Source organism: Tiliqua scincoides, chromosome 13 (genome assembly GCF_035046505.1).
Source record: "Tiliqua scincoides isolate rTilSci1 chromosome 13, rTilSci1.hap2, whole genome shotgun sequence".
Classification (NCBI taxonomy): Eukaryota; Metazoa; Chordata; class Lepidosauria; order Squamata; family Scincidae; genus Tiliqua; species Tiliqua scincoides.
The window spans coordinates 17435608-17459797 of record NC_089833.1 but is presented as its reverse complement, the minus strand read 5'-3'; the positions used below and the strand labels follow the sequence as shown (position 1 = coordinate 17459797).

General features: G+C 45.1%; 1 protein-coding gene across 1 annotated transcript in view; it reads left to right on the top strand.

Annotated features, from left to right (window-relative positions):
• TRRAP (transformation/transcription domain associated protein) overlaps positions 1 to 24190 on the top strand; it is a 112408-nt gene that overhangs the window by 69595 nt on the left and 18623 nt on the right. Inside the window, exons 57-65 of the mRNA XM_066640438.1 lie at positions 56 to 247; positions 3119 to 3314; positions 3845 to 4110; positions 5283 to 5383; positions 8138 to 8339; positions 9650 to 9814; positions 13756 to 13846; positions 14762 to 14961; positions 16192 to 16453. Of these exons, the coding sequence (XP_066496535.1) occupies positions 56 to 247; positions 3119 to 3314; positions 3845 to 4110; positions 5283 to 5383; positions 8138 to 8339; positions 9650 to 9814; positions 13756 to 13846; positions 14762 to 14961; positions 16192 to 16453 (1675 nt within the window). The remainder of the gene's footprint in view (positions 1 to 55; positions 248 to 3118; positions 3315 to 3844; positions 4111 to 5282; positions 5384 to 8137; positions 8340 to 9649; positions 9815 to 13755; positions 13847 to 14761; positions 14962 to 16191; positions 16454 to 24190) is intronic.

Here is a 24190-nt window from a genome sequence, read left to right as displayed (position 1 = left end):
GTGCACCTGTGTCTGAAAAGCACTCCCTGACCTTCTCTTCCTGTTTTGCCACAAGGTGGAGCTGAGTTGCCCCAAGGAGATGATGTGGAAAGTCCACATGTACCGGGGATACTTGGCGATCTGCCATCCTGAGGAGCAACAGCTTAATTACATTGAGCGCCTGGTGGAAACGGCTAGCGGCTACGCGATCCGCGAGTGGCGAAGACTTCCTCATGTGGTCTCGCATGTCCACACACCCCTTCTCCAGGTGAGGCTGACAGACCTCTTCCGCTGTCAGGCGCTTCCTCCTGTAACCTCTTCTGGGTTATCACAGTCATGCGTATTTTAACTTTGTCTGATGTCCCTTGCAAATCCAGCAGGAAGAAATTGTGATTAGGCTCACATATTACTTTAGAAACACACATGCAGTCTCTTTTTTTCCCCCTCCCTGATTGTTTGTTCTGGTTGCTTTGAATTGAAGTGGGGCGGGAAAACTTAAGTTTTGTGGCACAATACAGTGAGTCCTCACTTAAAAGTTATTGGTAGGTTCTTGGAAACTGCCGCCTTAAGCAAAATGACTTAACAACAAAACCAATTTTACCGTAGGCAGTCTCAATAATAATCTCTCAAGTGGCGGACTCACTGAGTGCTTTCCTGTCGCACTGCAGAGATTTGTCTGCAGTGCAATAGGACATGACAAGCCCAAGGAAGTGTGTCGCGGGCCTGGCGTGATCTGGAAATGGCTTCTAGTAGCTCTGCAATGTGCAGCTGTGGAGGTCAGAAGATTGAGAACCACTGACTGTGTTAAGGGATCATCCCCGGGGCTGCAGGTCATTTGCAGGCTGGACAGTATCAGGCCCTGAAGCCTTGGCCTGACTAAACAAAGCATCATGGGAAAGGCTGATGCAACACCAGGCAGAGGCAGTTGCCTGGTGTGTCACCCCACGTGCCATCAGAGTGACTCAGCACTTTCTAGCTCACTCCGATTGGCTGTAGCAAGTATATACTCCGGCCAGGGCAAGCTGGATGGTGGGAGATGCAGAGTGGATTTTGTGCCGAAGGCTACGTCAGTGTGATCCGTGAATTGTGTGCTACCTGGACTGTTTGCTGTATATATTGTACATAGTAAAGGGACGTTTGGTGGAGGACATCTGCCGTGTGTCGTCTTTGTTCCCGGGAGTGTCTACGCTCTGGCCTTGAGAGATAGGTAGACTCTGCTGCCGGCCAGCTGCTTGCTGCGAAAGCTACCTGCAACTTTAAAATGAAACTATTTTGGAATGAAACAACTGAGGATTTGGCCGTATGGGAGGAAGTCCAAGATTCTGCTGGGCATACCCAAAGAGGCCCTTGGAGTCCAAGCTCTTGTCTTCTGCAGAAGTTAGCACTGAACTGTGACATTTCCCCCTTCCACAGCTACCCTTTCATTTCAGTGGGTGTGTGCAGGAGAACCTTCAAGAGGCTCATGCCCATAGTTTTCTCTGGAAGCCATTTGGGTTCCTTCTGGTTGCTGCTTTTGAAGACACGAAAGGTTAAATAAGGAGAAAGGGAATTGGACAGGTTAAGTGCATTCCTACATAGGATATTCCTGCCGCTGTTCAATGAAATGAACATCCCTAACCTTTCTGCATCTCGCAATGAGATTACGAGCAGTAGAATTGAGATGAATGATAGGAAAATACTGCATTTCTTTTAAGTAGGTATTCCTGCAGAGCCTTCAGAAAGTTCGGATTGTCTCCTCTTTGTTAACAAAGAGCTGTCGTTTTGATCTGCCGTAGGGACGACCTAAGCCGCCCTCCGAAATCCATATGGTTAAATTAAGAACTTAGCGCTCCTGTATGCATCCCATAGCATCTTAAAAAATCTTCATATATGCTTGGATTGTCAAATGGCTAAAATCGGGAGGGAATGGCAAAGTTACCAACACGATGCGATGAAGCTACTCAACAGTAATTACTTTTTCCTATATCAGATAGTGAGTGATTAAATACCTGCTAGAAAATTAAATTTCCATGATGAATGGGAGTAGAATGAAGGTTACACTATTGTGAGAGCTGATACTGTGGTGACGGGGCACAAGACGGGCGGGGGGGGGGGGGAGGGAGGAAAAGGGAATATTACTTTACTTAATTTATTTTGTTTCCATAGATTTGTCTGTAAGTGCAAACTGCCAAATTTTTGTGAGAGAGACAGTTATCGTAGTTTGGTTAATTAATTGCTAACACAAATGTTTATCTCTCAAGCACTAGCTTTGCAAATGGTTACATTAGTTTTATTCCTGGGTTATTTGAATTTCAGTAAAGTTTGTGAATCAATTGCATGTTGTTTCCTAGCAGATACGAAGGTGTGGCTGTTTTGTATTTATTCCTAACCTTGTGGGGGGGGGGGGAGAAGAGAAGTATTTGCAGAATTCCTCCTGAGAGAGAGCAGTTTGCTATAAGCCAGTGTCGTTGGCCGATCTTAAACTGGGAAGCCTGTGGTTCAAGACCTTACTCAGCTACAAAGCCTAATGGATGACCTTGGATCAGTCTTACACACTCAGTTTAACCAACCCCACAGGGAGGTTGTGAAGATGAAAGCTTTGGGGACAAAAGCGGGATGTGAATAGAGCAAATAAATATATAAATATGCCAGCCTGAGATCATTGGAGGGGAGGGTGAGAGTAACAGAAATACCTAGCATTTATATAACACTTTCTTATATAGAACTTCATGTATCAACTCCTGATGTAGTCCTTGCAACAACCCTGTGAAGTCAGTGCTATTGTCCCCATACTGCAGGTGGGGAAGACTGAAGCTGGGAGGGAGTGACTTGCTTAAGGCCAACTATTGAGTTCTTAATAGGGGGGGAGACTCTATCAGAAGTCCTGATTCACAGCTAGGTCACTTAGCTGCTACATGACACCAATTCTCCAGTGTGTTGTTCACAGTAGTAATAGTTGTTGTTTGTGAATAGATGAACTTCCTCCGTGTGCAGTTGGTAGCATTGAAAGAAGAAACGACATCATGGTCATATTCTCCTTTGGACAAAGCAACCTGGCCAGCATACCTTCTGTTACTGCATGCGGTGTAGTAGAGCTTTTCTCTTAAGAGTCCAAGAACTTGTGTGCTGTAAATTTTTATAACCTTCCTCCTCTTTCCAGGCAGCACAGCAAATCATTGAACTTCAAGAAGCAGCCCAAATAAATGCCGGGTTACAGCCGGCCAACCTTGGGAGAAATAACAGCCTGCATGACATGAAGACCGTCGTGAAGACTTGGAGGAACAGGCTGCCAATTGTGTCGGACGACCTGTCCCACTGGAGTAGCATTTTCATGTGGAGGCAGCATCATTACCAAGGTAAAAACCCCAAGCCCTGAAAGTACGTCAGGAGTACAGGTCTGTTGAAATGTTTAAGTGCCAAGCGCTCCAGGCAATCACATTCTCTCCCAGAGGTCTGTCAGCATCTGCACCTTAGACTTGTCTCAAAGATCTGAGTAAAATATTCTGTAAGTATAAACCCAAAAACAAAAAATAGACCAAAATTAGCAAGACAGCTGGACAGCCATGTCTTTGATAATATTTCCACTGCAAAGGCCGACTGATGTTGAAGATTCCAGCTCTTGTGTATTGTGTTAAGGGCTGTGTGTGTTTCATTTCTTTACTTCCCTGTAAAGATGCTTGAGGTGTTATGCTAATCAGTTTTGCTTTAAAATAACCTTCAAAAAACAAAAGATGCCAACCAACAGGAGCAGCCCCTCCTTAAGTCCCACCACGAAGACAGATTTAAGAAAAAGGGAATAACAAGGGTGCAGCCAAAGTCACGGTATTGTGCCTCATCATTCGTGCTATGCTTGGTTGTAAACGTTTGCTCTCCTCGGCCCCCGCAGCCATCGTAAGCGCCTATGAGAACAGCACCCAGCACGACCCCAACTCCAACAATGCCATGCTGGGGGTTCACGCTTCGGCCTCAGCAATTATTCAGTACGGAAAGATAGCTCGGAAGCAAGGGCTGGTCAACGTGGCACTGGATATCCTGAGCCGCATTCACACCATCCCGACGGTGCCGATTGTGGATTGCTTCCAGAAGATTCGACAGCAGGTCAAATGCTACCTTCAGCTGGCCGGAGTCATGGGCAAAAATGAATGCATGCAGGTACGGAACGTGGATCTGCTCCGGTGGACATTATTTGTGAATTAGCTTTACATTATGGCAGGGGTGCTCATACTTTCAACTTTAGGGATGCTGGACCTTTAACAAGTGTATAGAAGAGAGAATTTCAGCAGGTGTAGCTTGTTATCTGTGGGATGACAAGTTGCAACTGCTGCAATTCTCTCTTCTATACACTTGTTAAAGGTCCAGCATCCCTAAAGTTGAAAGTTTGAGCACCCCTGCATTATGGCATTCCTTCAATGCGGTAAGACGTGGGTTGTGCTCGGTTCTTGGTAGCACAAGAAATTTGAGCGGCAGCAAGGATTGAACTGGTGAAAGGAATTCTCTGTGGGTTCCTGGAGGTCCTGCCTGCTTATCTTTAGGATTTCTGCAGCATCAGGTAGCCCTAAAATACTCACTTTTTTCTTGGCACAAAATTTGCCTTGCCTGGGGACAGAATCTTCATTTTTATATTTTATTAAGTGTATAATACCTGCGTCCATCCGTCCATCCATCTCCCCCGCCCCCCCCCCCGGGTATCCATGGGGGATAGGTTCCAGGTGCCCCTGCAGATACCTGAACTCACAGATAGCATCAAGCCCCTGTCCCACAGAATAACGTATCTGTCTCTGATTGCTCTGAAAAGCTAAGCTTTGTGTTATTTTTAGCCCTCCAGCTCTCTTCCTGTTAGCACTTCCTGCTTCCTGTTAACGTTTGCAGACAGCAAGACACGGGAGGCAGTGACAGAAGGGCTGCAGTCAGAGACAAATTTGCGCAGTAGGGGGGATTTGTGAACCGTGGATAAGTGAAACCAAGGGTATGGGACCGATAGATATGGGAAGGGGGCTACTGTACATATAAACTTGATAGATACCCTCCTTTAGCCTGAACGATAACTAAAAGACCTAATCCAAACTCCAGGGCATTCAGTGTAAAGCAGAGCACTGTTGTGACTACAGCAGCTTTCCTGCTAGTTCCATGTTTCTTGTTCAGAGCAAGAAAAATGTGTTTGGTACTTTGATTGGGCTTTGCTTCTTCAGTGTACGGAATCTAATTATAAACGGGAACGGTCCTCTGAGAAGTTGGATTGTATTTTTGGCGGCTCTTCCGTGTGGCTGTGGTGTATATTTTACAAACGTGTGGCTGTGATGTTAAAAAAAAAAATCTGTTAACAGGGCCTTGAGGTTATTGAATCAACAAACCTGAAGTATTTTACCAAGGAGATGACTGCAGAGTTCTATGCACTGAAGGGGATGTTTCTGGCACAGATAAACAAGTACGTATTCCTTGAGAGACGTGAGTGCACATGTGGGAACATGTGTATTGGAACACACAGTGACTCAGAGGCTAAATAAACTTAACAGTCACAATAGAAATGTATGCAAAGCGACAGCTCCTGTGTAAGGACTGGTAATAATACTCGTCATCCGCATCCCACGCGCCACTGTAGGGAGCCTGGCTGTTCCCACCCACCTCTTTGCTGAGTTTCCCAGCGGGGATTCAGTCAAAAAGTAAGTTGGAATATTGAGCACGAGAGGATTGTTCAGCTGCTCCTTTCAGACTTGAATGGTGGCTGTGATGGGTTAACCCAAGAACACTGGGAAATGGATAAGCAGCATTCCTTTTAGCAGGGTTGGGGCACCTGCTTGGGGGCCCGCTCCGTGCCCTGGCAGCTCAAGGCAGCAAGAGTTATCTGTTGCCGCTCTCCACTGCCATTCACTTATGTCCCTGAGGATGCCTGCTGCCTCTGCGTGCTTCCCACCACCTCCTGGTAAACCTCCCCAAGGTGTGAGGGAGCTCACCAGGTAGCTAGTGAGTGAGCATCTGCTGTTGGTGTCACCGCTTGGAATTGCCTTCTGGAACATCTACAAGGTGCATCCTTCAAATCGTAGTATTAGTCAAAGTGTTTATATACCACTTTTCAACAGAAACTTTCACAAAGCGGTTTACAGGCAAAGTCAGATAACAGAATGAGGAGCACCACTTGAAAAGGGCCTCTTGCCCTGTTAGCGGGAGATAAAACCCAACTTAAAAACCCACCTCACCTGTCCCCCTAAAAGTGCTTGCGCCGCCCTTTCACCCTCATTTCCCACTGCAGCTCATCTAAAGTGTGTGCGTTGGAAAGGGTTATATTTGTTTCTCCCTATTGCCGTTCCCCTTCCCTCCTTCGGTTTCCCTGTCTCCTGTGTGTCAGTTTCTAGATTGCAAGTCTCCTGGGGCAGGGACCTGCCTTTCCTCTCTATGTAGAGCACCATGGATGCTGATAGCCCTTTGTTACAGATCAAATAATATGAAGACCACCTTGGTGGATGTTCACTGGTGGCACTTTATGGCTAAGGAAATGTGGGCATGTTAGAAAAACCCCCACAAATCAGGTCGACGTGCATTCTGTGTAAACCGTTGACCTGAACTTTACCAACTTTAATGAAACAAACACACACAGGCTTGGCATCGCATCAGGAAAAAGACAAATTAGCACATGCAAGCGGGCCAAACTATTATGTCCTTGGCGACATGTTTCCAGGGCTCATGCTAAGGCAGTAACTTCTGTTGTATCAGATACAAGAGGCTATATTGAGAGTCTTGAAATCCAGGCCAGAAAGCAGCAGCCTCAAGCTGTATGCTGGCAGATCTGGCTCCCCACTGGAGACAGATCACAGACCACAGGCATGGTCTTTGTAGACAGTGAGGCTCTTGCACCAGGTTATCAGGGGCAGGCTAATTTCCTGCCACAATCACACGCGCAACATTGCAGTTTCCACAGTTGTGTTGCGTACTGACAGGCTGCCCGTCGAATGGAGAGATCTCGTAAGCATCACAGGATCATGCTGCGATGTATCCACATTGTACGTGTGTCCTTTTGTCAAGGGCTTTTTTTGCTCTCTAATACTGTAGTCCCTTGTGAGTTCAGAATGCAAAACACATTCACCAACTGTGGGTCTCCAGCTGGCCTTTCTGATGCTCTCAGGCTGTCTGGCCCCCTTCAGGTTGAACTTGAGGCAATGTCCTGGCTTGTATGCAGCTTTGGGGCAGCCACTTCTGTGGCAGAATTTCAGTACGTCATTGAAATATGCACCATATAGCTTCACAGCCACTTACAACACAAGGAATTGTTGTCCTCTCCAGAGAAAGGGGCGAGGGGGAGAGAGAGAGAATTTTAAGTTGGGAAAATGTGATTAATTTAGCAGTGAGCTCAGTGCGAACCTTTAATGACCACAAGTGAGGTGGATTGTTTAGATCTGCAGAGGACCTTTGCAGATGCCACCAAACACCTTCTACCACCTAGTGGTGCCTCAGTTGGCCTGAGGGATGGGGCCAGCCCTGAGATCACCTGTGGGAGGGACCCATCCCTGTTTCCTCCCACTTAGCCAGTGAAGCAGAAGGAGGGGGAGGGGAAAAAATCCCCAAAAAAGTCATCAGAGGTGTCAGTGATGGATAGCACCAGAGGCAAAAGAGAAAGGGAAGTCTGAAGACAAATCCTGTTTGTTAGGAATAGAAAGCAGTAATAAGGCAACCCATTCATCAGACTTCTCTTTCGGTAATACGCTGCAGAGCTGTACAGCCAAGGACATGGAAAGCTGTTAGCAAAAAATAAAGTGGCTGAGTAATACTCAGGCTAATTAGCTGTTTAATAAGCTATTTGACAGATAAGGCTATTTTCCATTTGCCATGTTTTTCTCCTAGTACCATCAATTTTTGCATTGCTGCAGGCTAATAATTGCAGGTTTATGCGATCCAAACTTAAGTAAAACCGCAAGTGGCTTCTGATGGTGCTTCCAGTGCGGAGAGAACAGGAAGTGCACACTTCTTGCACTTCCTCTGCCTCACTGCCATGTCTGAAAAGGAGTTTAGCATCTCACTTGGTGAGATATCTGTCTCGATGTCAGGGGCCGTGCAAAAGGCATTAGGCTGTCAAGGAGCAGAAATTGTCTGGGTTTTTTTGGTTCTCCTGTTATGGAGTCTTTGCTTTCCATTGGTGTTTCTGCCTTTAATGCCCCGGGAATGCTCTGCCACTTGTGTTCATTCCCAGGTCTGAAGAAGCAAACAAAGCCTTCTCTGCAGCCGTTCAGATGCATGATGTCCTCGTAAAGGCCTGGGCGATGTGGGGGGATTACTTGGAGAATATCTTTGTGAAGGAGCGTCAGCTGCATCTAGGGGTATCGGCCATCACCTGCTATCTGCACGCCTGCCGCCACCAGAATGAGAGCAAATCAAGGAAGTATTTAGCAAAAGTGAGTCATAGTAGCCTTCATACATCTTGTGTATAAGAAAAACTGTCGCGCTTTCTACCTGACGTACAAATTATACTGTTGGATCGGGGCTGTTGCGACAAGGACACTGGCTCAGTGCGCACTTCATACATTTTAAACATGGGCTGGAGGCTTTGTTGAGCATTGGCAAGCATTAGTGGTCAAGGGCAGACAGGTTGTCAAGGGAAGTCAGCGTGCTTCTTTGGCTGCATGGATACTGGCTCCCACCACGTGGCTCCCCAGAGGCGGAGGTGCGTTTTTCATTTCGGGATGAGTCACCTTGCAGGGAGCACAACACACGTTGACCCCGCCGCGTGTAGCTGGAAGGAGCCATGGCTCAGTGGTAGAGCACATGCTTGATGTGCAGAAACATCCTGGGTTCAATTCCTGGCATCTCTGAATAGAACTGGAAAATCCTGGGGGTGCACTGCCTGCCAAGGAAGATAAAGGGCCAGCAATCCGAGGCAGTGAAAGTCAGCTGTATAGGCACCTGAGTACAGGGTTTAGAGGCACAAGGCAGTCATTGCAGTCGTTTCTGCAGTGCTTCCTCCAGAATGTGGGTTAGAATTAATCTTGCTGGAAATCTTTCTGGTGTGACACCATCCAATACCCCCATCAGGTTTTCTTGGCTTACCCACAAGGCCTGTAATTTAAGCCCATTGTTGTGCTTATTGCTTTGAAAAATCCAGAACAGAAGCAACGTACCCTTGTCTGTCTGTCTGAGTGAAAGGTTAATAACGGGTTGCAGCCACCAGAATCTGAGCTGTCGGTGAACTTCTTCTGCTTAAGCAAAAGGGTTCTAAAACGAGGCTTTTTATCCCCCCTTTCTAATCCTTGACAAATTACTGCCATTGTGCAGTGTGCTTAAAGTTCAGCGTTTCTTTGGGCAGGTTGCCAAAGTAATTCAAGTGTGGGTTAGTAAGTGGCTCTTGCATCCTCGGATGTAGCGTTTGTTTTTGAATTCAGAAATGTTCGCTCATGTGCTGGTGTATTTTTCACAAATGTGTTGGTGGTGTATAAAATAATGTGGGTCTAGTTTTCATTGTGCTGGGTTATCTTTTTCCCCCATGCACGTAATATTTTGTTATAAAATGCATCTCATGACTGTTCTTTGTATGCAGTGTAGTCTGAAAGATATTGCCTTTAAAGCGACAGTTTTTATAACCCACAGTAGGTGTTGCCCAGCACAATTGGCCCTCCGTATCTGCAGGTTTGGTCCCCACAGATTTGACCCAATGACCCCACGTCTGGAGGGCCTAAATGCTAGAAAGGTGTATTTATTTTGCTTTTAGGTTCTTTGGCTGCTGAGCTTTGATGATGACAAGAATACTCTCGCAGATGCCGTTGACAAGTATTGCATTGGTGTCCCTCCTATCCAGTGGCTGGCTTGGATTCCCCAGCTCTTAACCTGCCTGGTTGGGTCAGAGGGCAAACTTCTGTTGAACCTTATTAGTCAGGTAAGACAGCTTTGCCACACACTGGATCGCAGCTGTTGTTTCTCACATTTTAGTTTTTTTTTATTTAAAAAAATGATATGGGATATGGAATGCAACTTACATCTAATATAGGATGCTTTTTTTCTTTTGAATAAATAAACTGACATTGCATGACATATTTCCAGAAAGGATTTACACTTGTCAGAGAAAACCAGACTATAACTGTTATTTTAAATTTTAAAAAACACAAAACGAACACCCCTGCCAATCTTTATAGCCTGTGAAGCCGGCTTCTGCAGAATCTTTCAACCTGAACTGCTCGCTGCTGAAACCTCTCAAGTCAGACCGTAGGTTGGTTTGTTTATTTATGTATTTGAAGAATTTCTTTCACGCCTGTCTTCCAGAAGGGAAATCAAGGTGGCATACAAATTTAAAGCATATAATAAAATATTAAAAATAAGTAAAACAATCAAACTGTCATTTTATTGTCATAATTGCATTAAGCCTCTTCCCAGGCCTGTCACCCAAACAAAATATTTACTAATCTTGTGATTGGAGGGTCAGATGTACCCCAAAGAAAGTTGTGGAAACAAGTAGTTATTTCCAGTGAGATGTCAAGTACAATTTACTTTTTTTTCCTGGATCAGGACCACAAGCTCTTCTTCCAGTACAGCAGCATCCATATTGACACCAAATGCAAGTGTGATTCTAGTAAAAGAAGCCTAAACACACAAGAAAGAGGAGCACTCCCTCCTCCCAATAAATAAATAAATAAATAAAAAGTGTCTTTTATTGATGTCTTGTTAATTTACAGAGACAGGCAGGCAGAAGTAAAGATTGCCAGTTCTTTCCCAATTCATACAGCTTAGAATGTAAGATAGTTGAGTTAATCTTGCCCTATACAGCTGTTGTTCATTGGAAGAGGAATGGATTTCCTATCGTCACATCCTGCTTGGGGTTCCAATATACCCTTTCTGCAGCCCAGAAAGTTTTGATGGGGGCAACCTTAGGAAAAGAAACAAAAATGTTAACCGTGATCTAACTGCCTTGGACGTCAGTCCTTACACAACTTGGCACTGATAGTGCATTAGAAGCAGGCATTAATTTATTGCAATGTTTAAGAGGCATTTGAATTTTATTTCTTCTCTCTTTTGTCTGTATGGATGGGAGGGAGGTTCGTAGGACAAAAAAATAATGGCAAGAAAAGCCTCTTGCCAGTCCTCATTATCCCTCTTGCTTTATAGGATCTGGTTAGATATATGGTTTCTTTCATTTAATGGGCATTTAGAAGTCTAGTTTTAAAGGCAAAAAGGGCACATAAATGACTGCTCAGCTTCTTTTTCCCACTGTAGGAGTCATGAAACTTCTGCCTGGTAAAAGTGGGATCTCTTTACATTAAGTGGCCATTTTTCACCCTCCGCATAGCAATTGTGTGGAGTAAGGTTACGCTCTAATGGGTCCGGCTAGCAGATAGCGCTAGGCTCATTGGGGATTGCGGTCTCATTTTTAAAACTCCGTGGTGTCTTTTTGTGTCTTTCTGTCTCTTTATCTGCATAAGCAAGATCTCCTTAATCTCCCACGTGCTCTTGCATTATGCAGATGTCTGGGCTTGCAAAGTGACGTGATAGAATCTTCCTAGGTGTCCTGTTCCATCTCTCTTAGATGCAACAAATGCACTCTCCCTGAGAGTATTTTTCTTTTCTTTAAATACATGGTATTAGGTGATGTCTTAGCCAAACTCTGATTCCTGGGGGTGGGGGGGGGGATGGAGTGGGAGATCACTTCCCCCAGGCAGGCTTGCATAGATGTTCAGAACAGGGTGCGTGTGACTAATAGGGTGCATAATGATACATACTCTTTGTAGAATGCTTTCAACTGTTCTTTAAGGCAGTGTTCTTCAACTTTTTTTGTGTTACAACCCCAACCAACCAATTAATCAAATAAAAAGTGTGAGATTGGAGACCCACCACTGATCCTGCCCCCCTCCCTGGACCCGATCTGCCCACCTCCATCCTCCAGGGGTAGTTTTCCCCTGCCTCTTGTGTCTTCACAACCCTGTGAGGTAGCAGCCCGAGAAGGCCAGCCTTGGGAGCTGCAGGGCAGGACAGCAAGAAGAGGCTGTGCAGGATTCTGTCAAGAACTCAGTTTTAGGAAGGCAGGACCATTATTGGATTGGAGTCAAGTCCTCTCTGGCACAGGCGTTTTAAGGTCACTGCAACCCCCTAAATGAGGCTTTGTGACCCCACTGGGATTGTTGCCCACAGGCTGAAGAACACATTGCCTTTAAGGTGTGCATTATCTGCTGTTGCAGCTCGGGAGCTGAGGCTGAGGGAGGACGGCATCCCTAACGAGTTAATAATAATAATAATAATAAATAATAATACAGGTATTTCTGTATCGCCTTTCTTGGTCCTCAGATTTCTCCTCGGACTTTATTCAAGGTGGTTTACATAGGCAGGCAAATTTAAATCCCCGTAGGGAATTTTACAATTTGAAGGAAGGTTTCTATCTTTTAAGAAACCAGAACATTCAGATGTTTCTTTCTTGATCTGGTCGCACATTCTGGCCTCCGTCCTCCCACGCTCAGAGCAGATGGAATAGTTCGGCTTCAGCTTGTCAGCTGCTTCAAGGTCGCACGGTGCCGGTGGCCTTGAACTGGCGACCTGCGGATGTTATCTTCAGGCAAATGGAGGCTCAACCCTCTAGACCAGACCTCCTGCCCTCTGCTTAATAGCAGAAGGGAAATTCAACCTGGAGAAGTCCTGATGCTCAGCTGATAGGAAACTGCCTTATTGATTCAGAGCATCTAGTTTGGCTCCTGACTTTTTTCTCCAGGATTTGAGATGACTTTTTTGCCCCAGCCCTGCCCTGGAGCCATCTGCGCACAAAGCAGGTGTTCTACCACTCAGCAGTGGTGCTTCCTGGAAGAGCTCAGTCACTTTACCTCTACATGACACAGGGAGCTGTTAATCTCCCAGTTAAAATCCGAAAACTTGCTGCATGGCCCAAGTCCTACGTGCGTTGTGTTCACAGATGTACACTTTCATGAGCATTATGTCTGGGCATGGATGTACACTGGCATCAGAAGTAGGACAGATTGCCTGGTGTGCTGGCTTAGGGAATGTGTGCACTCTCAATCACTATGTTGTGTTGGGTTTGGATGCTGGCTGAGGGTTTCACCCAATCTGGACTTCTCTGCTTAAACGTACTATGCCATAGAGCAGGGGTGCCCAAACCCTGGCCCTGGGGCCACATGCAGCCCTTGAGGCCTCTCAATGCGGCCCTCAGGGAGCCCCTAGTCTCTAATGAGCCTCTGGCCCTCCAGAGATTTGTTGGAGCCCACACTGGCCCAATGCAACTACTCTCAGCGTGAGGGCGACTGTTTGACCTCTCGTGTGAGCTGTGGGATGAGGGCTCCCTCCACTACTTGCTGTTTCACGTCTGTGATGCAGTAGCGGCAGCAAAGGAAAGGCCAGCCTTGCTTTGTGCAAGGCCTTTTATAGGCCTTGAGCTATTGCAAGACCTTCATTCATTCATATAAGTTCATCTTTAATATATTCATTTATGTAAACTTATGTAAATTTATTCAAATTTTAAATATAAATTAATTCTTTTTTTTTCCCCCGGCCCCCGACTCGGTGTCAGAGAGCTGACGTGGCCCTCCTGCCAAAAAGTTTGGACACCCCTGCCATAGAGCATTAAAGCCGGGGTCAGGCACAGGCAGACTGTACTTAGCTGGCCAGGCTGACCCTTTGGTACTGTTAGTGGTGGTGCCCATTGTGCTGTTGGAGTGCGGTGGGGGCTCAGCACCGGACTCTGCCCCAGGGCATCCCAGCACCATGTTGATAGCATTGTGTCAGTGGTTCCATGCTTGTTAACTGTAAATCCAGTTGGGAGAGGAGTTTGATCGCTGTACAGCTCATAAGCCCATTGTGATTTACCTGTATTTCATCACAAAATAGGTTGGGCGAGTCTATCCTCAGGCGGTGTACTTCCCTATCCGGACTCTCTATTTGACCTTGAAGATAGAACAGCGTGAACGCTACAAAAGTGGTAAGTGGAGACATGCTCTGGTGTCCTCTGGCTGATTCCCAGTAGGCAGAATTGAGTTACTTTTTCTATACAGTTGACTGACAGGGTTTTCCCCCTATCCTTTTGTGCTTGAAAAACAGTTTACTTACCGGATAAAGTCACAAAGATCCCAGACCTGTAATGGCTGCCAGTATTTATGGAGTTGGGAAACACAATTGATCACAATCTCTTTGTCTTAGGCTAATAGGGACTATGCAGTAGCACAGGTTGAGTGTACAAGTGTTGGATAACTGGCCTCTAAGCATTTCAGAAATCACCCTAGTTGCATAGAAGATAAAGGAAAATAAATTGATAGACTGGTTAGCAATACAGTATACATCTTGTTTTAAGTTGTTGCTTTCCCACCTTTGCTGGCTCTCTATCGATAGCCTTATGCTCCTGTTTGAACTGATATTACTGTGCCAAAATTCTGTGTGAACTGCTCTTTAGGGAAATGACTCTTTCCACGTGGTTAGCATTTACTTTGGCCCCATCACATCGTGGGATCTTTGTGAATGGAAAGGTTTCGTGTTCATTCTGGAAAGATGTTCTCCACATTTCACGGCACTTCAAGGTTTATGGTGAATATCAAGCACTTGAAGAGGAAGTTGAGAACCATAAAACCAGCTGCATTTTCCGGCTTGGGTCTCCAAGACATGTTTTCTTTGTTAGCTTCACTGAAGTGGAAACAAGAGGTCCTTGTCTGCAGCAGCAAAATAAATCTTGTCACCATTTCTGTTAATAACTTGTCTGTTGACCTAGCGAGACTGCAGTCTCTTTCCCTAATTTACAGTGAAATTTCAACTTGTTTCAAGGCTTTGGAAAGACTTTGAGGTATTAATGAGGCTTTCTGAGTTGTGTTTTATTTATTCTCTCCCCCCCCCCCTTTCCTATAAGACTCCGGACAGCAGCAGCCCAGTTCAGTTGGAAATCAGTCTCACTCTGCTTCAGATCCTGGGCCAATCCGTGCCACGGCCCCCATGTGGCGCTGCAGCCGAATCATGCACATGCAACGGGAGCTTCACCCAACCCTCCTCTCCTCTCTGGAGGGGATTGTCGATCAGATGGTCTGGTTCAGGGAGAACTGGCACGAGGAGGTATTTTATCTTTTTTGTTCATTGAATACACAGTTAAGCACACCTACATCTCCACCCTTCCTTTTCTTCCACCTCCAAGGGAATGAGGCTTTTTTCACATGCCGGCGTGCATTTCCATCTTTGTCCTTTGCACAAATGTAACGACATGTGGTTTGTATTTTTGGTGTGCTTTTGTTTGCAGTGCTTCTGCTCCAAAGCAGCAGTCACTGCATCCACGTATCCTTGTGCAGTTCCTTGCCCAGTTGCTGAACACAGCACACCCCACATCATCTTTCCCTTTTATGGTCTTCCAACCTCGTCCTCATCTTCCTACCCATCTGGCCAAGAACAGGAGGCTGGATTTCCAGTAATTCAGCAGAGGTCCAGTAGGATAAATGGGTCATGAGTTAATTATTAGAAGCCTCTTTTTTCCCCTGATGGTTTTGTACCATCCCAATGAGTGGCTGGTACTAAACTGTCAGTTTTTTCAGAACTTCTCAAATGTGTGCTCTGTTTGTAGTTGTAATCTTCCCTCTGCTGCTGCAACAGATGTTTTTTGGCAATCCACCACAAATGTGCACTTTCAATTCTCATTCAGAGCCGCTAATTCACATACAGTCACCCCTCCTTATCCATGGGTTTGGCACCCAAGGATTTGACACGGTGCAGGTGTTGAGCCCGTGTCTGTAGGGGCTCAAGGACCTCCTGGACGCAACCGGAAGGCGCTTTTGGTCACATCTGTGAGGCCCTTTCATGAATTTGATTATCTGCGGAAATCTGTATTCACAGGGGATTCCAGAATGGATCCCCCGCGGATACCGATGGCCCTTTGTCCTGAACATTCCTTCAGCCATCAAATGGACCTCTATTACAATGGTTGATATTCTTGCAATATGCTCCAAACTGACAACTGAAATCTAGCTTTTGCTGTGTTGGTGCTTATTCAAGTCAGAATAGTAAGAGTTAACCCTTTTCAGATCAAAGGGTTGATTTGCTTTTTAGTTGGTTGGTTTACACACGTCACTGAACCATGGTCCAGCATTGTCCAAACAAGATTTGTGCTTGCATACTCGAGGGTGTATCCCAAAGTGGTTGTCTTCCTGCAGAATGAATCTGCATTGAGACAAAGATCACTGGGTCGGTTTTTGCCTATTTGCAGTGTAACCTCAGTGTACTGTAGTACAATTTTATGAACATATCGTGGCTCCCCCCCACCTTGCTTAAAAGGCTATGTTTGTATTTTGGCATTAGGTCCTTCGACAGTTGCAGCAAGGCTTGGCAAAATGCTATTCTGTGGCCTTTGAGAAAAGTGGAGCGGTTTCAGATGCCAAAATCACGCCCCACACGCTGAATTTTGTCAAGAAGCTAGTCAGCACCTTCGGAGTCGGCCTGGAAAATGTCTCCAATGTCTCGACCATGTTCTCCAGTGCTGCTTCAGAGTCGCTAGCCAGGAGAGCCCAGGCGACTGCTCAAGATCCAGTCTTTCAGAAACTGAAAGGGCAGTTCACAACAGGTGGGTAGTTATATGGAGGTCGAAGTTTGCTTTTTGCTCCCTTACCATTACAATGGAGCTCCAGAGATTGGGGTGTGTGTGTGTGCTCTGGCCACTAGGAGGCAGTCAGTACAGTGAGTCTGCTCAGGTATCACATGAATTCAGGATCAATCCCGATTCTACAAGATGACCCTCTAGTTCAGTGGTTCCAAAAGTGTGTGTGTCAACACCTGTGGTTGTCACGGCACATTCACAGGGATGTTCCTGGTAACCCCTCCTTCTTGTTCTCCTGGGCACCACCATCTTGGATCTCACAAAGTCTCATGAGATTTGGGTGCCTCCATTTAGGATCTAGAGATTTTGTGAGATCCAAGATAGCAGCACCTGGCTAAGCCAGGAAGAAGAGGCTGTGGGAGCGTCGTGACCCAGGTAAGTTTGGGAACCACTGTCCTAGACCTTGAGAATGTGTCTCCTCCTCTCCCAGTGGGAAGAGTTCTACTTCCTGTTGTCTTTTCAAACAAGTCAGCATCAGCCATCTGAACCTCTTGATCCTGGCTATCATGGCCTTGATCCTATCCAGAATTTCAAAGTAAATCAAGATGTAAACCCAAGGTACTTTCTCCCTTTGTGTACTGGGAGAGTTTACATGTTCTCAAAGTTAAGAAACATTGTGCTAAGCCAGAATTCAGTCTGTGGGACACTTGAACCAACCCAGAGTAACCCCTTTCCCAGAGTTCATACCAAATATAAAGAGGTCTGCTGATAATAAGATTTCTTTTTTCTTTTTAATTGTCAGACAATGCCCCCCTTTTTTGCCCTCTCTACTTTGTAATCGTTTGTAACATTAACCAGCATTGTAATGAGTGAACATAACTGTTAGCAATTAGGTAATTTCCTATTTCTGCCATAAAGACTGTGAAATTACTTTATTAAAAAAGATCTTTGGCATAGGGCAAAAGTCTCCCTGCATTAAGGTTTTAGGAGAGGAATTTTACAAAACCATTTGTGGATTAAAAAAAAATGTATAGGTATTTCTGGTTTATAGTTAAAAATGCACAATGGTAGTCACTGTGAACAGGTAGAACAGTCAGAGGGTTATGTCTTCCCAAAATTATTAGCATCTGCATAAGTGACATAATTTAAGCTTTTTGGCATCTGATATTCATGAAATTGCTCCCCCCAGAAGTTGTATAAATTAAATCAATAGCTATAATTGGCCTTTTAAAGGGAGCATTTAGAAGGCATTAGGTTAGTATTTGTTCCTTTTCTATTAACAAGTTGGGCTTTCCTTTATTTATGGATCAGACACTGTGTGAAAACTGTGATTCACGCGGAGTACCTGCTCTTTGCCTTTTTTGCTTGTTGCGCTCTCTTAACAGGGTGTATTTTAGTAAAATACTGGAGAGTGCTTCTGGCAGTTGGATTTGGGCATTCCTTGGACTGCCTAAACCCCATTGATGGGCCTAGCCCAGGATCTCCCAGCCTGACAAGGCTCCATTCCCTGGATTTGAAAAGCAACAGGGAAGCAGAGGTTGGGAATGGTGAGCTAGAATGCTGGCCCACCACCCGCTTCTCCAGAATTGTTTTGATTCATTTCCTCCTTTCACTTTTGAAGCCAGAGAAGTGTTGGAGTGGGCAGGCAAGGCCGAGGAAAGAGAGCAGGCAAATGCTCCACCAAAGATCAGGAAGCCTGGTTGGCTTGGTCTAACAAATACCCTACGTATACCCTACATATCTGAACTTCTTGATCACTGCCTAAAGCCAACTTTGAAGCACAACCTTCGCATGACAGTAGATAATGGAAGCTTTGAACCGTATGATAAAATGTAATGTGTGATGGCTAATAGGGAAGAAGGGGGCAGTTGACATATTTTTGCTCCTTCAGAGTTGTCTGAGAATTCCAAGGGATCCATCTGCAATTAACACAAATCAGGATTTCTTTATGTTCAAAAATGTATTTTTTTTTCTTGATGTAATGGCGTTTGAGAATACTCACTATTCATTAATGATATTGGGTAGTGGTGTGTGCGCCTCTGCTTCTATCCAGTGTTTCTCAGACTGTAGGTTGGGACTCACTAGTTGGGTCATGAGCCAATTCCAGGTGGGTCCCCATTCATTTCAATGTGTATTTTTATTTTTATTATTAATTATTATTAACAGTATTTATATACCACTTTTCAACTAAAAGTTCACAAAGCGGTTTACAGAGAAAAATCAAATAACTAATGGCTCCCTGTCCCAAAAGGGCTCACAATGTAAAAAGATGCAAATGAATACCAGCAGACAGCCACTAGAACAGACAGTGCTGGGGTGAGGTGGGCCAGTTTTTAATACATTAGACTTGATGCTACCACAGTATGAGATTGCAAAGAGGCACTTCCATAGTCTTGTCTTATATTTAGAAGTGTGGGAGGATAACTGTCCTTATTCACCTCAGTATAGGGTCTTGTTTAGTTACTGTTAGCTGGTATTTCTTTTGCAGCTTTTTGTTCGATTGAGAGCTCTTCGGACACAGGGAACCATTTCTTTATTTGTTTTGATACGCAAATTGCAAGAGTGCTTGGAAAGAGCTGTACAAACGTTTGTTATAGTTACCCACCTGTGTTGACCTTTTTGGCCAAGACACAACTTTTTATTTAAAAAAATGTATACATAATGTTCCCATGAAGGGACAGCTTTCCTCTTTGCTTTTAAAACAAAGCATTTGTTTCAGCATTTGGATCAGTCGAAATGCAAAGGGCTTGTCTAGTTTTAGACAAATAAAACTTTTTAAAATATCTTCTACCGATTTGAGACATTGTGCTTTTTTCAATTATGATTAGGTGCGAGCAGTTGCAGGATTAAAATGGCCATTTTAGTCAGGGCGAGATGAGATTGCTTTAATCTGTTAAACATGGGCAGTAATTCAGAGCTGAAGGGTGGAAGAAAATGGCCGCAATTAAATTGGTCAATACGTTTTGTCTTTTTTGGAGTTCCAAGATTTAATTCATTTTGCAGAAAATAAGTTTTTGATTAATTTGCAACAGGAATAGAATTCGCACTCCAGAATTAATAGTAAGTTAATTACTGTGCTAGTCATGGCTGAGAATGAATCACCGGTTTGTGCAGTCTCTCGGTCTTGGCTGTAGTCGTGTCCTTGGGTCTTTTTTGGCTCTCACCACTCCTCAAAGCTAACTACTGCTCCAGTTTCCTGAAAACTTCTAAAGGAATTTTTGTCTACTGATAGCAGCAGCTGTGCATCATTGAAGCTTTTGTGCATTTTGGAAAGTGATCAAGGCCTTCTCATGTGCTCTCCTGCAAATGGCAGAAATAAAACCCAAGTCATAGGCCCGGTTCAGACATAACACTAAGGTCGCAATCCTAACCAACTTTCCAGCACTGACATAAGTACAATGCAACTCCGAGATCAGGGAACAAACAATGCTTTACCTTGAGGAGGCCTCCATGACTGCAACCCCAGTTGCAAGATGCAGCACATGCTGAACTGGCACAGCTATGCAAGTGCTGGAAACCTGGTAAGGATTGCACCCTAAAACCCACTTTAGTTTCCTTAAACCAGATTGAACAGAATGTCCTAATAAGAGGTTTGAAGTTTATCTGTGAATACACTGAGAATAGGTTCTAAAACCTCAGCAAGTTGCTAGTCCTGATTCTCTTGATTTTTTTTTTGGGGGGGGGGGGTGGTGGTTCTGGGTTGGATCAAATGGTTGCATAACAAGATTAGAGAGAACTTTGCCTGGCAAGCAGGAATCGCATTTGCTTAGATCAGCAGTCTCCAAACCATGAGACTGCTGGCCTCTGAAAATCTCGTCCCTGTCATGAACAGAGCTTACTATTCTGTGGGGCAGCCTCATATCTTCCTCTCTGATCTCCAAGCAAGCAATCAATTCAGTACTTCTCTACTCCCTTTCTCATGGACTCTCACAGTGAGTGCAAGTCTTACAGAGACCCAAGACAGGCCGTCACCAAACCCCATTTTTACAAATGGAGTTTTTACAGTTAATGTTCTATGAGAAACTTCTCATCCAGATGTCTTCCTTCCAATGTGGTCATCATTCTTTTGCCCTTCAAGCATCCACCAGGAGCATCCACAAACCAGCCTGGTGGTGTTTGTTCTTGGCAGCTGACCTCTACACTCCTCCGCCTCTCGGCAGCTTATCGCAGTTGACTCCTTGCTCTCTTGAAGCCGGTGGTCAGCAGCCGCGACAGCAACTCCTTGTGGCTCTGTTCTCCCATCTAAATCATGGCTGGAGTTACTCCCACTTAGCTTCTTTGGGCAAGGCACAACCTTAACCTCCAGACCACACCTCCTGCCCATGCTTAAATGCTGTTAAGATGGCAGCAGATATTAAACATTGGTAACATTAGAAGAGGGCCTCCTCAGGTGGCAAATTTAGGGGTACCAAACAAAACAGTAGATTTGGGGGTATGGTTAAACAGTAGAAAATGGTAAATGTCATAGATTTTATTTTTGCCATTGGGGGTTCCGTTTTGGATTTGTCTGCTTGAGGCATGGAGATGCCTTCTACCATTTGGGTTGCTCAAAATACTCTGTGTGCTGACTTTGTCTTCTAGCTGTTAAATGTAATTTCCTGCCCCCATTCCAAGCCATTCTTCAAGAACTGAACCTAGACTAAATGACGACCCTCACTTTGTGGTGTTTGGATAATTGTGTTATCGGGTCACATATCCTCCCAACCTCAACTCCCCCGTGACTCATTCCCTGTGATGAACCTAATGGGGTGTGGCATTCGTACCGTTTAGATTGGACCATGGTCCTTTTCCCATGGATTCCGGATTTCTCTTTCAGAAATTAATGCTTTCTGCCTGTTGGAAGCTCTGATGTAGGCAATAAGAATTGACTTTTAGTTAGGATTGATGTCGAAGAGAGTTCCTTTCTGCCTAATTAAGCTATTTGTGAAGCAGGGAAGCTGCCTGGCACAGTTCATATTTCTGGAAAGTTTTTGCCTTTTTTTAGAGAGTGGATTTACTTAGACGTGCTCTGTATGGCACCCTGTGACGTGAGAAAAGACAGATAATTATTTGACGGCTCTGTCATTCCCATCTGCTCCTGAGAAACAAAATAATCCCAACCCCCAATAACTAACATGGATATTTTCAGCAAAATGGAGTGATTCCTATGGTGAAATGTCTGTCTGTCTCCCTCTCTCTCTCTCTCTCCTGATTTTAGAAATGGGCTATGTCAGATGCAGGGGAGAGCACCAGGATGCAGGTCTCTTGTTATCTGGTGTGCTCCCTGTGGCATTTGCTGGGGCTGCTGTGAGATACAGGAAACTGGACTAGATGGGCCTATGGCCTGATCCAGTGGGGCTGTTCTTATGCGCTCGCTCTCTCTCTCTCTCTCTCTCTCTCTCTCTCTCTTTCTTTAATTTACTCTGCTGAATATTCCTGCTTTGGTTATTTACATATCATTAGGAAGACTACAATTGCCATTTGGTGACTCTTTTTGCACTTGAGAGAACTGAAGATGAAAGCAATGCTGTGTGTTTCACTTTTCCATCAAATGATTTACTCCAATCGTTCACTAGAGGGTAGGCTTGGAATTATAAAAAGACTTTTATAACAGCACTTGTGTAGGTACAAGAGGTGTGCCAGCGATTATAAAAATAAAGAGAGATGGGCAACAGATCATTTTTTTTAGCCTTGGTGTTTAATTTCCTTGTGAATGAGAAATCTTTTTATCCCTCCAAAACGTCTTGTGAAGTGATGTTTGTGAGATTTCATATGAATTGTCCCAACCTTGTTTGGAATTTTCTTCGCTGTCATGCTGAAGCAGGCCTTTGGAACTGCAACAGAAGGCATCTATCTCCGGACCAGATCTGATGGAAAGCTCTTCAACCTCTCCAGACTGAGAGCAAAGTCCAAAGTCCAGCTGAAATGTCTGCGTGACTTCCTCTTTGCCGACGATGCAGCTGTCACTGCCCATTCTGCCAAAGATCTCCAGCAGCTCATGGATCGTTTTAGCAAGGCCTGCCAAGATTTTGGACTGATAAGAACATAAGAACATAAGAACAGCCCCACTGGATCAGGCCATAGGCCCATCTAGTCCAGCTTCCTGTATCTCACAGCGGCCCACCAAATGCCCCAGGGAGCACACCAGATAACAAGAGACCTCATCCTGGTGCTCTCCCCTACATCTGGCATTCTGACTTAACCCATTCCTAAAATCAGGAGGTTGCGCATACACATCATGGCTTGTACCCCATAATGGATTTTTCCTCCAGAAACTCGTCCAATCCCCTTTTAAAGGCGTCTAGGCTAGACGCCAGCACCACATCCTGTGGCAAGGAGTTCCACAGACCAACCACGCGCTGAGTAAAGAAATATTTTCTTTTGTCTGTCCTAACCCGCCCAACACTCAATTTTAGTGGATGTCCCCTGGTTCTGGTATTATGTGAGAGTGTAAAGAGCATCTCCCTATCCACTCTGTCCATCCCCTGCATAATTTTGTATGTCTCAATCATGTCCCCCCTCAAGCGTCTCTTTTCTAGGCTGAAGAGGCCCAAACGCCGTAGCCTTTCCTCATAAGGAAGGTGCCCCAGCCCCGTAATCATCTTAGTCGCTCTCTTTTGCACCTTTTCCATTTCCACTATGTCTTTTTTGAGATGCGGCGACCAGAACTGGACACAATACTCCAGGTGTGGCCTTACCATCGATTTGTACAATGGCATTATAATACTAACCGTTTTGTTCTCAATACCCTTCCTAATGATCCCAAGCATAGAATTGGCCTTCTTCACTGCCGCCGCACATTGGGTCGACACTTTCATCGACCTGTCCACCACCACCCCAAGATCTCTCTCCTGATCTGTCACAGACAGCTCAGAACCCATCAGCCTATATCTAAAGTTTTGATTTTTTGCCCCAATGTGCATGACTTTACACTTACTGACATTGAAGCGCATCTGCCATTTTGCTGCCCATTCTGCCAGTCTGGAGAGATCCTTCTGGAGCTCCTCACAATCACTTCTGCTCTTTACCACTCGGAAAAGTTTGGTGTCGTCTGCAAACTTTGCCACTTCACTGCTCAACCCTGTCTCCAGGTCATTTATGAAGAGGTTGAAAAGCACCGGTCCCAGGACAGATCCTTGGGGCACACCACTTTTCACCTCTCTCCATTGTGAAAATTGCCCATTGACACCCACTCTCTGCTTCCTGGCCTCCAACCAGTTCTCAATCCACGAGAGGACCTGTCCTCTAATTCCCTGACTGTGGAGTTTTTTCAGTAGCCTTTGGTGAGGGACCGTGTCAAACGCCTTCTGAAAGTCCAGATATATAATGTCCACGGGTTCTCCCGCATCCACATGCCTGTTGACCTTTTCAAAGAATTCTATAAGGTTTGTGAGGCAAGACTTACCCTTACAGAAGCCATGCTGACTCTCCCTCAGCAAGGCCTGTTCGTCTATGTGTTTTGAGATCCTATCTTTGATGAGGCATTCCACCATCTTACCCGGTATGGATGTTAGGCTGACCGGCCTATAGTTTCCCGGGTCCCCCCTCTTTCCCTTTTTAAAAATAGGCGTGACATTTGCTATCCTCCAATCTTCTGGTACCGTGGCCGTTTTGAGGGACAAGTTGCATACCTTAGTCAAGAGATCTGCAACTTCATTCTTCAATTCCTTAATAACCCTTGGGTGTATGCCATCAGGGCCCGGTGACTTATTGATCTTTAATTTATCAATGAGGTCTGAAACATCTTCTCTTTTAACCTCTATCTGATGATCAGCCTGAAGAAAA